The sequence below is a fragment of the Grammomys surdaster genome, unplaced genomic scaffold (assembly GCF_004785775.1).
Source record: "Grammomys surdaster isolate TR1022 unplaced genomic scaffold, NIH_TR_1.0 124439, whole genome shotgun sequence".
Taxonomy (NCBI): Eukaryota; Metazoa; Chordata; class Mammalia; order Rodentia; family Muridae; genus Grammomys; species Grammomys surdaster.
This window is the reverse complement of record NW_021619445.1, coordinates 173,400-188,328: the sequence shown is the minus strand read 5'-3', so window position 1 is coordinate 188,328 and position 14,929 is coordinate 173,400. Positions and strand designations below refer to the sequence as shown.

Sequence of the window (14,929 nt, the reverse complement as noted above, 5' to 3'; positions counted from 1 at the left end):
TCCCAGAGGGAGCTGACAACTGGGCTCCATGGAACCCCATGGAGAAAAGTCTTGAGTAGTAGATCCCAGGCTGTCCTGGAGGTGAGGAAGGGGTGGTCCTGAAGAGACTCAGGGGACTTCCTGTTGCTGACAACCCTCACGCCCTTGGGGAGTCCACTGTGAAGCTGCAGGAGGAACATATCCCTAAAAGTCTTGAGAGGGGTTGGAGAGATGCCTCAGAGGTTAAGAAGCTTTCTTGCTTCTTTTCCAGAGCAGTTTACATCACCTGTAACCAGTTTCAGGGGTGGGTACCCTCTTCTGGCCTCCAAGGGTCCTTGGAAGGAACTGACTCCAGGTTGTCCTAAGACCTCCACATGTATGCCATAGTACACACACACACACACACACACACACACACACACACACAGAGAGAGAGAGAGAGAGAGAGAGAGAGAGAGAGAGAGAGAGAGAAATAAATCTTAAATATATGTACATATAATGAGACCCAGGCCTTAGTTAGACTCCGTTTTACTGTGAACCTACTGTGTGACATTTTTTTTCCCTTCTCTGGGCATAGTTCACTTAGCTAGCAGAGACTTTTCTGAGGGCTAGCTGTGTGTCAGCACCATCCCCCACACTGGGTTGTCCTGGAGACAAGGTGACTGGGGATGTCAGGGCCTGGCTCCTGCATCTGGACATTCGTGGTGGTCACTTGTGCATTGCTCTTTTTTGGATGCAGTATGCTGGGAGAGCTTAGTGGGTGTGCAGAGAGGCAGGAGCTGGAGTCTGTGTACCAGGGTTGGTGTGTGCTGATGCTCTACAGTTAGACAAGGCAGCCCGCAAGGTCATAGGAGGCTGAAGTCCCATGCTGAGGGACAGGCTGTAAAGTCATGGTGCCCTGGAGAGCCAGCTCCTGTTAGGGGCTGGATTGTGTTCCTCCCAGTTCCTGTACTGAAATCTTAACCTGTTTCTCTTTCTTTTGGAAACAAAGTTGTCCCAGATGTAAGTAGGGAAGGGAGTCACGTTCAGGTATGGTGGATTCAATACAATGTGTGTCCCCAGGAAAAGAGATTTGGACAGACAGGAACAAGAGCAGCATAGAGGTAAAGGTCAAGGTGATGGAGTGGCACATACCCGGGATTCCAGGACTACCTGTAGTTCAAGGCCAGTTTGTACTACACAGTGAGACCCTGCCTTAAAAACCCAGCACCGCCCTCCTTCCCCCCAACAAAGACAAAGGTGATGCTTCTCCAAGCCCAGCGACCCTGAGGGTGCCAGCAACCTCCCAAATGACAGAAGCGCAGTGACCCTGAGGGTGCCAGCAACCTCCCAAATGACAGATTGAGGCTTAAAGCAGACTTACCATGCCCGGAGAAGCTACAAGGATGACACCTTGATCCTGGGTTTTTGGACTCCAGAACTGTCACAATAAAGTGATGAGCATGTTTGAGTGTGTGTCTGTGTGTGATGTCTGTGTCTCTGTGTGTGACTGTCTCTGTCTGTGTGTCAGTATGTGTGGTATGTGCATGTCAGTATGTGTGTCTGTGTGTCTGTATGTGTCAGTGTGGTGTGGGTCTCTGTGTGTGTATGTATACATGTGTGCTGAGGCATGCATATATGTAGGCCTGTGTTGGATGTCTTCCCAATCTCTATCAGTTTACCTTTTAGACAGGATCTCTCACAGAACCCAGTGCCAGGGTTCGTAACACATGTGACCGTGAGCTGCTTTTTATTGTAGGCTACTAGGGATCTGAACTCAGGTCCTTACACTTGCAGACAGACAGGTACCTTCTCTTCTGTCCTTGCTTTTTCTTTCTCATGGCAAAGTCTCACTCTGTAGTGCAGGCTGGTCTGGACCTCAAGACTATCCTACCTCAGCCTCCCAAGTGTCCGGAATCCAGGCATGAACCCCTGTTCCTGTCAACACAACGATCTCTGTTTCTGAAGCTCCCTCTGTGGCTCTCGTTAAGACCACAGCCCATTCGCCATAGGGTGTTAGCGGCTCCTCCAACTCGAGTCTCGAGATCTGTCCACCAACCTGCTCACCCATCATGCTACATGTGGTGAATGGATACTGTTAACTACCAAAGGCTGAGCCCAGAGGCCAAGATGGCTTGTCTAGGAACCAAGGAAGGGATAGCAGAGTGTGTCACTGTTCAGACACTATGGACTCAGACTGCCTGTGATTTAGTTTCGGCCCATCCGATTACTAACCGCCTGGCTTTGAACCCATGATCAACCTCTCCTTGTCTCAGCTTTTTCCTCACTTGGACAAGGAAGAGCTTAGGTTATTAGATGAGCTAGCTTTTGCAGATCTTGGGCTGGTGCCTGCTGTCCACAGTACTGCACAAGCATTTTTAGAAGTGTGTCCACAGGACAGACGTGCAAGACCTTCTGGGTGGTCTGGGATGTTATGCTTGTTACCTAATGTCAGGACCAGAGAGAAGATGAACAACAGTGCTTTCCCAGCCCTGGTCCAGGGCCATCCTCCTGCCTCAGCCTCCCCAATGCTAGGTGGATAGGTTGATGCTGGGGGTTGGGTGCTCTGAGATTACCAGTGCCAGCTCCTTCATGGTACTCAATGACCCTGGAAGTGTATACAGCAGATGGGATAGTCAGACCACACGGCCTCAGTTGCTCCCTAGAGGCCCAGCGCCACAATCCCTACAGCCCTGGACAGGCACTCCAGGGCACCGTAGAATGGGGGTGAATCCAGAGTATGTACACGCGTACAGACAGCTTCTCTTTCTCACTAGCTCCAAGGAGTGTCTAGCCATGCCTCATGCCCATTGGGACCCAGAGACCTGGGATCCTGGCCACATCCTTTGTTACCATCTTGTGTCAGGTGAGGAGACTGAGGCCTGGGGTGGGGGCAGGAAGTTTCAAAGCTTTGCAGGGAAGGGACAAAATGTCCTCTTTCAGTCGGACTTTCTGCTTTAATGGTCAGGAAATGTGTCAATATTTGCTCATGGGCACTGACTGCTGCCCCGCCGCCCTCAGTCAACACCTCCAGAGCCTGCTTGGTTTCTCCATCTGTGAGGCTATGGTTGTGTCTGAGCTCTGTCTGCTCTCTACAAGGGAGGTCTTCGTAGGCTCTGGCTATAATAAGTGGACAAACACAACCTGACTTATTGTGGGCAGTGGCACGGGTGTTCTTGGCCATAGGCAATCGGAGAACCTCAGATCATTCACTTCCTAGCTCAGATTGCCTGTGAGCCAGCCTCGGGCTCTGGTGTAGCCTCGGTTTCCTCATTCCTGAAGTGCACCTCACAATCCCATCTGATAGGACTATCATGGGACAGCAAGGTGACCCAATGATTCCTGCTCAGGTCAGCCCAGTGCTTTCTGTGTCCGCCAGAGGGCGTCGCTGGACCTCAGAACACCAGCTCCTCCTCCTCGCTCAGATTCGGCTTTTTTCGGCCACAATCAGATCCCACCCGGTTGGACCCGACTCTGTTCGTTTAGGCTCGGAAAAAAATCGTCTCTGTTCGGCTCTACTCGGCCGTACTCGGCTGGATTCAACTCTGTTCGGCTTTGCTCGGCTGGACTAGACTCTGGCTCTTTTCGGATATGCTCGGCTCTTCTCCTTACCAGGCTCCCACGAGGTGGGCCCTGGAACCCTGCCCACTTTGTGGAGTGCTGCTGAGGTTTGGAGGAATAAACTCCGCTCCCCAGCCAGGCTTGGACTGCCTGCCGGGGTTCTGGTACTGGGCGCCAGACCGCACGCTGGCTCCTTCCAGAAGATGGCGCCCTCCTACTCATCTGTGGAGACCTTACCTCGGTAGTGACCTTGAACTCCAACTATGAATTACCAGTCACAATTTACGCACGGCTCACTTCTGGCGTCAGCAAGTCTTTGTCTTGCCTCCAGGGAGAAAGGGCGGGAGTGAGTGGAGAAACAAACACACTGTAGGACTCTGGCCTTAGACCTGGTTCTGGCTTTTTGTGTCCCGGTATACATTTGCTGGCAGAGGTTTTGAAAGAGAATAGAAGGTATCATGGGCCTCAGGGTACCTACTGGTGGGTGTGCGGAGAAAAGTAGGTGCGCACCTCAGCACACAGGGCTTAATCAAAGTAGCAAGGTACCCTTTGGCTGGCTATTCCCAGACATTCATACATTCCCGGACTCTTCTAGATCATCTGGCCCAGGGTCATTAAGACCCGGACAAATGTCAGGCAGTCGCAGTGTGCACCTTTAATCCCAGTGCTGGGGAAGCAGAGGCGGGCAGATCTCTGTGATTTCGAGGCAAGCCTGGTCTAGAGAGTGAGTTCCAGGACAGCCAGTATTACACAGAGAAACTTTGTCTTACCCCAACCCTGACCCCCACCCCAAAGACTCAGGGAAGTAGGGAAATTTACCCAATGTCATGAAGCTAGAAGAATATGGAACAGAGCCATAATCTATTACTCCAGGACTGGGCGCCTTGTCTCAAATCTACCAGATGTGTCCGGGACTTCCTCATGGTGGTCAGTGGCTGGAGCCTCCTGGTTTGTTAGGGTGGAGGGAGCAGCCTGGCCCTGCAGGTGGGGTGTGGAGTGGGGTGCACAGTGCTAGGTACACAGTCAGCCTTCTGCACAACTGTGTGCCCTGCGCCTGCTTCTCCTTGGTCCATCCAACTTCCCAGCTTTCTACACCAGAGATTTGAAACTGTCTGGTGCTGGTCCCACCCCTGGGGGCTGCTGACTCAGCCCTTTGCTCTGGTGGCTGTAGCTTGAAGCGGGTAGCCTCTGTAGGCCTGGAACTGTGCCCCAGGAATGCTGCTCAGGCAGGGCCACACAAAGCCAGGCCAGTGTGGGCCTGGTGGTGGCCCCTATAATCTATCTTCCCTCTACCTGTTTTCTTCTGCCTCCCCCCTCAAGTATTCCTGATTGGACCAGAGGACTCCATGTCATTTTGAGAGGCAACACCAGACCAGAGGAATCTGGCATCCTCCCAACTTGGATTTCGCTCTGCTATGTGACCTTGTACCAAAGGCTTGATCTCCATGGACCACAATGTCCCTGATTAAGGGGTGGGATTAGATCATCTCTGAGGCCCATTCCAGCCCTGATACTGCTGTTGGATTGTCTGCCTAATTACCCAGGAAGCCTGAGCCAAGAGACAGCCCTGTCAAGGACCCTAAGGATCAGGGCTGGTGTACTTTTTATTTTTCTATTTTTTTATTTTTTAGCTGTCAGTGGGGCCAGGAAGCCCCAGATCTAAATCTATCCCATAAGCAGTAGACTGGAGAGCAGTACCACTGCCAAGACCCTCTAACTGCTAACCTGCTAACACTCCCAGGCCTGGAGAGAGGCTGGGGGTGGGGGTGGGTATAATAAATCTAAATACCTTTGAGGACCAAGGCTCCCAGAGAGGTGAAGCCTAGCTCAGGCAGGAAGTATTCAGCAAAACTGAAATAACAGGTCACCAAGGGTGAGGGACATTTGACAGGACCTGCACAGGGTTTCTGACCCCCCCCCCCCAGGAAACCAGGGCTAGGAGCCAGGGTGGTGGTCTTTGCTAAACATTCCCCAGTTTGCCCAAGAGGAAACTGAGGCAGGGCTCTGCCTAGACCCAGGGCACACCGGCTGCCTCCTCCAGCTCCACCATGAACGTCTTGGGGGTTACTTCTGAGAGGGAGCTGGCTTTAAGAGACCAAAGGTTGATTCAATGAAGGCTGTATTTCAGGTAGGGGAAGAGGGAATGAAGCCCCTCTTCATTCTTACGTACTAGGGGCAGAATCCTAGACCACCTCGGGTAGGAGAGGCAATGCTTGGCCATGTTGCTGGATATTAGGACCAGGATTTATCCTATGGAGGATGGGTGCCAGTGGCTCAGTGGGTGCCACTCTGTCTCTGTAGCTCTTGGCAGATGGCTCTTGGGTTCAGACTAGATCCAGGCTGCAGAGTTCCTAGCGCTGCCTCCGTTTTCCAGAGTAAAGCAGAGCCCTGCCCCCTTTCCTGCAGCCTCCAATTTCCAGGCCAAGTATTTCTAGACTCCTGATGCTCATCCTGTCTAACTCCTAGGGCATTTGACTCAAACAGGTTCCCATAGCTGAGCCTGGATCCAGATGCTCACGGATGTTAATGATCCAAGCCTCCCAGTATCTCTGAGGCAGAGCCCCAGGCTGGAGAGGCGGGAGCAGGAGGAGGGGACTGGGAAGCCAGCTCAGCGTGCTCCCTCCTCCCTCTCTCCATTCCTCCGCCCTCCTAGCTCAGTCGTAGGCCTAGGGGTCGGGCCTGCAACAAGTTATCATCACAGACATGGGCCAAGGAGCCAGAGGCCGTCCGGGGTCTGTGAGTTGAGCTTGAAACAGCAGGATGAGGGTGAGTGGCTGGTGGCCTCTCTTCTTCTGTCTGGGATCGGGGTCAGAGTCATAATCTGAGATTCCTGTGTTCCCCTCTTTCTGGCAAGCACATAGCTCTTTCCCTCTGGCCTAGCCAGCTCATTGGAAGATCGCCTGGTCGCTGCACCTCTGGCCACCCTGCACGGCTCCTGGGGTTTACCTGCCCCTCCCTGCAGGGACTTCCTCCCCACCCCCAGCCACTAAGCCCCGCCCCACCCATCTGGATGATAACAATGGTAGCCCGGCCAGTCATCAAATAGGCTCTGGCTTTTTAGGTGAGGTAGTGGGGATCGGCAAGAGCCCTCTATGGTTGGTGTGATCCCTCACACTTAGTCCTACCCGGCTCCCCTCCCAGGACCCAGCCAGGGCTCCCAGCTGCAGTTAGTACTGTCTAAGGAGAGGGCCCTGCTTCCTGCTTCCTGTCCCTAAGCTTCAGTTCTGTGTCTCTGTGACTCCCAAGGGACCAGACAGATAGGAAACAAAAATGTCTCCAAACCACGCTGGGGTGGGGGACAGTGGGGGGGAGTTCTATACAGCCATAGACTCTATGGTGAGGTCTATACAGGAAGAGGAAGGAATGGGTCCTTTGAAGTCTTTGACAAGCTGGGCAGTTTCCCAAAGTGTAAGTCGCCCATATTGCCTGGCAAGGAAGACATGTTGGCATCTTGTGTGAATGAAAGGGGCTAAGCTGCAATCACTAGGTCACATGTTTGTGAGTTATTCGGAGTTCCCCCACATAGTTGTACAGAGCACAACTATGGCCAGAATAAAGTGTGGTGTGTGTGCGCGCACATGTGTGTGTGTGTGTGTGTGTGTGTGTGTATTCTCAGGGAAGGCGGCGGTTGTTGCTACCTGTAGTTGAGACTAGGTCTCTGGAGTTGGTCTCTGAGGGGTTTCCCTGCCTGTGGAGCAGAACCAGCAGACCCCAGCAGTATGGACAGGATCATTCCAGAAGAACCTCCCGTTGTCACCCCGGTCTCTAGAGAGAAGGCCCAGTGCTTCTGTCCCTTTAATACATTGTCCCTCTTCATAGCCTCTCAAGAAGTAATCGTTTTACCTCCTCAGCCTGTATTAACCACAGAAAAATATTTTTGAATTTGTACTAAATGTTAAAGAGGAACAAAAAGGAAATAAACAAAGAGACGCCAGAGGTGTAAAAACCAGTCTGGTTTCAATAGCAGTTTCTGATCTGTGATAATCGGGTGGCGTCAGCCCCTGAGCCTGTCACCACCTCAAAGGCCCACTGCAGGCTTCCTGCCCACTGGTCCAGGCTCCCCGGTGTCCGGCCTACTTCCTGCCTCACTCTGAAAACTCTAGACCGCTTCATGTTCAAAGCCCAAGCTGGAACAGTACCATTTCTGATACCTTTCAATGTCCTTTCTGATCACCTCCTTAATATCAGTTTACCACCTCAGTGGCTGATTGGTAGGCCTGTTATGATTGATACAACTGCCTTTGAATCACTTGACTTCTGGGCAAGAGTGGGATGTTGACTGCACAAAGATGCCAGAAGGGTGAACCCAGGTAATAAGCCTTATGCTGTTCTCTGGCTTGCTCTTCAAGAGGGAGACCTCCTGCTTCTGCACAGAAGTGGCCTGCAGGATCCACAATCCCTTGGTCTCAGGGACCCTAGCTCCTGTCACCTCTTATGGTGCTTGCAAGAGGTGGTGGGAGCCCAGGCCAGCAAACAGTCTTCAGTGGGGAGGGCCAAAGAAACATTCTCCATCTCCTTGGTTAGCCATGTGAACATCTGACATCTTCCTTGGTGCCCCAGTGAAGGCCTGGGAGCCTGGTTTGTGCCATCTGAGGGTCTCCACGGGGCCTTCCTCCTTCCCAGACTGTGTGGCAATGGCCACAGTAGACAGACACCAAGAGGCCCCATGGCCAGTCTAGTGCCCCACCCCAGGCTTGCTTCCCAGGTGGCCCCAGACTTGTCTGTTGCCAGAAGTCCTACTCTGCTCCCCTAACACTGAGTCTGCCATGGCTACAGGACAGTGTTATCCCTGGGCATTGACATACCAGATATGCTGAGACAAACGTATCTGTCTCTCCTTCCAGGTCATCATGGGAACAGCCAACCTGAGGTCCCTCTGGGCAATATTCCTGCTTCCTCTTGTGTTTGGGGTCCCCACAGAGGAGCCTACCTTTGGGGAATCTGTGGCCTCCCATCTCCCCAAAGGCTGTCAACGATGCTGTGACCCTGAGGACCCGCTGTCCTCTGCCGACACGGTCCATGCCTCTGTTCCCCCCTATATCCTGCCTGAGGTCAGGCCGTACATCAACATTACCATCCTGAAGGGTGAGTTCCCACACTGGATAAGGTATGGGTGGAATTGGGAGGGAGGGAAGGAGGGAGGGACAAAAGAAAGCAGGGCAGGCCTTGCCTAGGCCCTGTCTGCCTATGCATGGCACCTAGGGTGTGCAAGGAGCTAAGGAATCATTGATGGGCCGAGAACAGATTTCCCTGGTTAACATAGCAGGTGGTGGGAAAGGCCCTGAGATTTAATGATATGGGCAGAGGGTATTGGGGTGAAGTGTGGGGCACAGTCAACAGAGCGAGCACAGCAGGCACACAGGGCTCCTGGGAAGGTGATGTAAGCTTACGTTCATGAGGTAAGGGGCTTCCCAGCAGGGGTGTGAAAAGAGATGTCACATGTCACAGGGCCGCCAGCCACTACCAGGATATAGATTTCTCTCCCTGGGGTCAGAGAGAGGACTGGGCCCCATAGGTTTCATGTGGTGCACACAGGGACAGAGGTTGAAGTGCAGTGTCTTGGGGGAGCTCCTTGATGTATAGCACCAGATGGGATGGATGTCCCACCACTGCAAGGGGACCCAGGACTGCCACGGCCACACCCCTGACATCCTGGCTCCATCTTTGCTCACCATGTCCCCACCCAATGTGAGGACATAACTTAGTGTCCAGTAGAAGAGGGGCTCTCCTGGGGTCACCTCGATGTCAGAGACAGAGCAGGCCACTCCCCTCTGATAGCCAGGCCAAACCTGGGACTCCAGCACACTCTAATTGTCTGGGTGACAATACTTCATGGCCTTGCTCCGTGCAACTTCAGGCAGCTCAGCTTCTGGAGGTGGAAAGGCCCAGGCCTGGATGCCCTTCCTGTGGCTATCCATCCCATGCCCTGTGTTGCCCTGGACTAGGCTGTCAAAAGTGGATAGTTCCCTGTAGCACAAGGGGCACTGGGTCTAAGCACCTTGCCTTGTGGGTCAAGATGGCCTCTTTCTAAACCTCCTGCTAGCTTGTGTGTAGAAGAAAAACAGTCCTCTCCTCAGAACCACCTCAGCCTTAGGCTGGGCAGAGCGGGTGCTCAAGGGCTCTGTATCCAGTGAGGTTCTTTCTCCCAGGACATATGGAGCCAGCCTACAGCCACGGACATGCCCACTCCACTTTCCTTTGGTCTGTCTTCACAGACCTGTGCCCCCTCCCTCGTTTTCTCTCCACCATCCACTGACCTCACCGCTAAGGTCAAGGAGACCCGAAGAAGTATACCTCACCAGGGAAATATGTGCAGTCAGGTCTCTTCAGTACACACTAGGTGTGTTTGGTGGGGTTGGGGTGGGCAGTGTCATGTCCGTGCTCGAATTCAACCTGCAGCTGGGAAAGTGACTAGGTTGGAGATCACCAATTCCAGGGAGGGTGGAGATGGACTGGGCCACGCCTGATGTCCTGTCCTCTCCTAGCCAAGAAGGACTCATATGTAACCTTGAAGTTGGCATTGCCTTTTATGATACACCCTAAAGACCCAAAACCCAAAGGCAGTTTCTTTTCTAACCAGAAGTACAAAACATGTCTTACCTTACCCCATCTCCTGGCTGTCCTAGGTGGGTCAGCCTCCCAGAAGCTTGCCATGTTCTTCTTGCTAGGAAGGGGACCCGGGTTGAGCTGGATAGGACATACTTTAAGGCCTTGGAAATAGCCTCGGTTTCACCTCTGCAGAGGGAGGTATGGGGTGGTAATGCCCAGCATGCAGTGTGGTGCTTAATAAATACCAGCATCTTTTCTGGACCCTGGCAAGGGCAGAAGCTTCCAGAAAGGAGTACTTACTTAGCACAGGGATGGGTACCATCCTGACTTCTCCCCTCCATGTCCTCACAGGTGACAAAGGGGACAGAGGCCCTTCAGGAACACCAGGGAAGCCAGGCAAGAATGGTACCCGAGGGGACCGTGGCTCTCAGGGTATCAAAGGTGACAAGGGGCAGGCAGGTAGCCCTGGCAGCTCATGCCAGACGCATTACTCAGCCTTCTCTGTGGGCCGCAAGACAGGCTTGCACAGCAGCGAGCACTTCCTCCCAGTGCTGTTCGACAGGGTCTTCGTGAACACCGATGGCCACTTTGACATGGCCACTGGCCGCTTCGTGGCTCCCCTGCGCGGCCTCTACTTCTTCAGCCTCAATGTGCACAGCTGGAATTACAAGGAGACCTACGTGCATATCGTCCACAATGAGCAGGCGGTGGTGATTCTGTACGCACAGCCCAGTGAGCGCAGCATCATGCAGAGTCAGAGCGTGATGCTGCCGCTGGTGCCGGGTGACTTCGTGTGGGTGCGTCTCTTCAAGCGGGAGCGGGAGAATGGCATCTACAGTGATGACGTGGACACGTACATCACCTTCAGCGGCCACCTGATCAAGGCAGAGGATGACTGAGCCCCGGCCCGCCTTAACAGCTGGGTAGCTGGTGGGTGGACTGGTGGCTAGGGCAGGTCCCGTAGGTCTCAGGGCTGGGTCTGCTGCCCTTCATTCCTTCTCTCCACCTCTCTTCTTCGTTTTCCGATACTTTTGGGCTTACGTATTCCAGACTTTGCCAGGCTCTCCTGACACTCCACTGTGCTACTTGTCCATGGGGACTCTATTATCCGATAATTCTGGCTTCATATTTGGGGTAGACCCAGGAGTCTGCATTTCTAGTGATTTCCTCTGTAACATTGTGGCTATAGGTCTATGGATCACACTTGAGGAACTGTGCTTTCTAGAATGTTCCCAGCATTCTAGGGAACACTCTAGAATTGCACCCCCCCCAGACTATAGCATTCTTCCCGTATCCCCTGGCTTTCTCCTTCCCCGTCCTCCCCCACCTCTGACCTTTCCCCTCCTCCCTCTTTCCAGCCACTGTCCACTTGTGCATTCATCTAATGCTGAACGTTCACTTGGTCTCAGGCCTTAGGAAGGCCCAGACGTGGGTGCTAAGACACAAGCACATACTGGCTGCTCCTCTAGACTGGGTCCGCGGGCACTGTGGGCCCTGCTCCTGTGTGCCACAGGTCCTGGAGATGGGGCTGATGTCCCTTTCACAGTCTCCATGTTCTTGCCCAGTGCCCAGCGTTAACATAAATATTATAGGTATAGTCTTAGCTTAGAGGAGACCTAGGGGTTTAGACACACCTGGGATGAAGGGGCATCTGGGAATCAGAGCCCGCTCTCTTCCCTGACCTTTGAAGACCCCTCCTTTCTGCCTCCTTTCCCCGTTCTCCATGACTTTAGCCATGGTTAGACCATGTACTAGTGCTCTCTGGTCCTTCTGGCTCCTCAGAGGCCCAGGCTCACACTGGGTTTATGAAGGTGCTTAAGCCCCCGTCCCCCTGGAGGTGGCTCCATTTCACAGCTTCTCCTGCCTGCAGTACCCTTGCAGACATTGTGGGCAGGACAGGCAGGACAGGGGTGGCAGGTTTCAGCCCAAAGCAGGTCTGGGGACTGAAGCCAGTGACATTCAGGTTACCCGGGGGCCTTCTCTGAGCCATGCTGCCAAGACAGACCCTGGGGGAGGTTGTGGAAAAGCAAGGGACACCAAGACCCCCATGTCTTTCCCAGGCTGTGTGGCCTGGTGGCCCTCCAACCTTCCTCTCTTCCACTGTAGCCTGTCCAAGCTTCTCAGGGGAAGGTGGCCTCCGTCCATTGGTGCTTCTGCAGATCCAGGGCAGAGCTGGCCCTGGGAGGGCATCTCTGGTGCTAACAGCCGAGGGAGCTGTGGCAGGGTGACAGAGGCAAGGCCTGCCATGTGCTGTGAAGGCTGGTTCTACAAAACCACCCTCAGCCTGACTGTCCTTGCCTGCTTGGCCAGTGTGAATAAAGATATTGGATTCTCTTGGCAATTCAGCCTGATACATTTGTCCTACGGCCATCTCCTGCCTTGGAAGATAGCCACTTTGTCCTGCCCACCAGTCATTCAAAGCCAGAGTCCCAGAGTCTCACTGAGAGTCAGCTAAAATCTATCTGGGTAAGTCCCCACGTCCCTGAGCCTTAATTTCACTGCCTGCAAAGTGGAGCTGACAATGGTTTGCCTCACAGCGGTGCGGGCATGGAGGCTTCAGGATTATATGGCATGTCGCCCGGCAGGTACCATGTCTTCTCTTGGGCAACATCTATTGGTCTACAGTGTACCTCTATGCAGCAGAAGCATGGTGGTGATTTCCCTCAGAGAACATTCCAGAAACTCATGTTCCAGCTGGGTACTCCAAAGTGCCTCACCAACTGTATTAGCTACTGTCTTGTTACTGGACAAACGCAACTCAGGGCAGAAAGGGTTCATTTTGGCTTGAGGGTACGTCTACCATGGGCGTGGATGACATGGCAACCAGGTTGTGAGGCACTGGTCAGATCTCATCTGCTGTCAGGAGGCAGAGAGATGAATATTGGTGGTCAGCTTGTTTTCTCTCTCCCTTTTATTCTGACCTGGACCCTGACCACTGAATGGCACCTCTACCTTCACTGACCTAGCCTAGAAACAGCTTCATAGACATGCCCAGACACTCATCTTAGGTGATGTCTTAGGTAAGTCTAGATCCTGTCAAGTTGACAATATTCACCACATACCAACCACAGAACCTCACTTGTGCAAGGTACCGCAGAGTCCCGTACCACTGTCTCATAAGACACAGAAAGAAAATACTCATCCTGCCTTCCTGAGAATGGTCTGTTGGGGGTGGCCATATTGACCAGCACAGTCCCTTGCCTATAATGTTAAGCTGGCCCCTGCCTCCACTCTCTGTCTGCTGCTGCGGGTGGGAGAGCAGGAGTTTGTGCCCTGCTGTGTAGCCATCCCTATTTGGTGGCTCTCTGTGTCCCAAGTGGAAGATGAACATATCTTTTGCACCTGCTTGGGCTCCAAGCCCATTCAGTGGCAGAGTGGGCTCTGTGTCCTTGGGGCCCATTGAGGGCTCTGAAGAGAGGCGACCCATTTGTACCTGTACAATAGCCTCACAGTGTGCTCAGGCCAAGCTCTTGCTTGTTAACTAGGCTCTAACACAAAGCAGACCCAGATCTGCTGTCTAGCGGTCAGTGGAATTTGTGATCAGCTAGTTAGCTGCCTGACGCTCTGAGAACTTCGTGCCAGGCACCTGCAGAATTTGCACACGAATGTTCCCACCAAAGTCATAGGCATTCCAGCACCTACCTCTCCCTCCTGTCACACTACTGTACACACTTCCTCCCAGCCTCAGTTCAGAGGCAGCCATAGATTGCCTCTGACAATATTCACACTCAGTGTTCTGACTCAGTGGCATAGTCCCAGTGGGTATAGGAATCCTAGATCTTGGTGACAGGGACTTTCCAAACAAGCAAAACATAGTAGAGCTTGGGCAGGGGCTTCATAAAATTGGAGGCCATCAAGGCAGGGTTGCAGAGAGAAGATCTCTGTAAAGTAGAAAGAGCTGGGCATGGTGGCTTATGCCGTTAACCCCAGTGCTCTGCAAAGGCAGGGAAATCTCTGTGGTTGAAGGCTAGCCTGGTCTATATAGAGTTGAAGGCTAGTCAGGGTTATATAGATACTGTCTCAATGAGATAAACTGAAAGCAGAGAGAGACGGACAGAGAGGCAGTAAACAGAATGGAGTTGGACAAAGGAGAGATGCCATGTGTGTAGCTTAGTCTGGGGTTGACCTTGGGCTGGGGCCTTTTAGAGGCAGCTTACTGGGGCCAGGTGGTACAGACAGATCCAGAGCAGAGGGAGGAGGCTTGCATTGTGGTCCAGGGCAGACATGAGCACCAGAAATTGGGAGGATGCCACACACCATGAGGACAGCAAGTTCTTACTGGACTTTTGAAGGAGGTGAGAGATTTGGATGCTGAGAGTGGTAAACAGGCTGGTGCTGGCCTAGCCAAGACAAAGATCCTGCCCATCCGCCTCATCTATTCCTAAAGACGCGTCTAAGAGACCTGGTGGCTTTCTGTTCTGCCTTTGCTCAAGGCGGTCTCTTGTTTAGCTGGAGGGATGGAGGATGCTGGGTAATTTAACTGTTTTGGACCCCTCACTGTCTCTCTAATATCTGACCCCAAATTTTCTTTTTTACCCTACTGAGAACTTTAATTCAAAGTATACATGAGAATGACAGCAGAATCCCACTTCAGAACTTACAAGGCCTCGCAGTGGTGCAGAAACTTGACATGAGGGATAATTGTTCCAAAAAATGTGAAGTATGCATGAGTAGTCTGAGAGAAATGGTGAGCTTGGGTCCCAGCTCCTGTGGGCTCTGCAGGCAGGCTGAGGGTCTCTGAGTGGGACTACTTCCCCTTCAGACCCACTTTGTCAGGGACCATCACCTCACTGTTCCCTGTCATGGGCCCTGGGCTGTTTCTTCCCACTGTGTGAGCCTTGGCTTCACTCCCACAGTGTCC

General features: G+C 52.9%; 1 protein-coding gene across 2 annotated transcripts; it reads left to right on the top strand.

Moving 5' to 3' along the window:
- The first annotated feature begins 6,179 nt into the window (after window positions 1–6,179).
- Window positions 6,180–12,409, top strand: C1qtnf6 (C1q and TNF related 6). 2 transcript variants are annotated; one of them, XM_028784581.1, is made up of 3 exons: window positions 6,180–6,285; window positions 8,364–8,604; window positions 10,420–12,409. In XM_028784581.1, the coding sequence occupies exons 1-3, from the start codon at window positions 6,280–6,282 to the stop codon at window positions 10,965–10,967; spliced, it is 795 nt and encodes a 264-aa protein (XP_028640414.1). In that variant the 5' UTR covers window positions 6,180–6,279; the 3' UTR covers window positions 10,968–12,409. The 2 variants fall into 2 exon arrangements, with proteins under 2 accessions (XP_028640414.1, XP_028640415.1); XM_028784582.1 differs by lacking the exon at window positions 6,180–6,285 and adding an exon at window positions 7,742–7,829.
- Window positions 12,410–14,929: the final 2,520 nt, after the last annotated feature.

Coding starts and splice junctions, on each gene's coding strand:
- C1qtnf6 (XM_028784581.1), top strand. Junction 8,605..10,419: donor CAACATTACCATCCTGAAGG/GTGAGTTCCCAC, acceptor ATGTCCTCACAG/GTGACAAAGGGGACAGAGGC.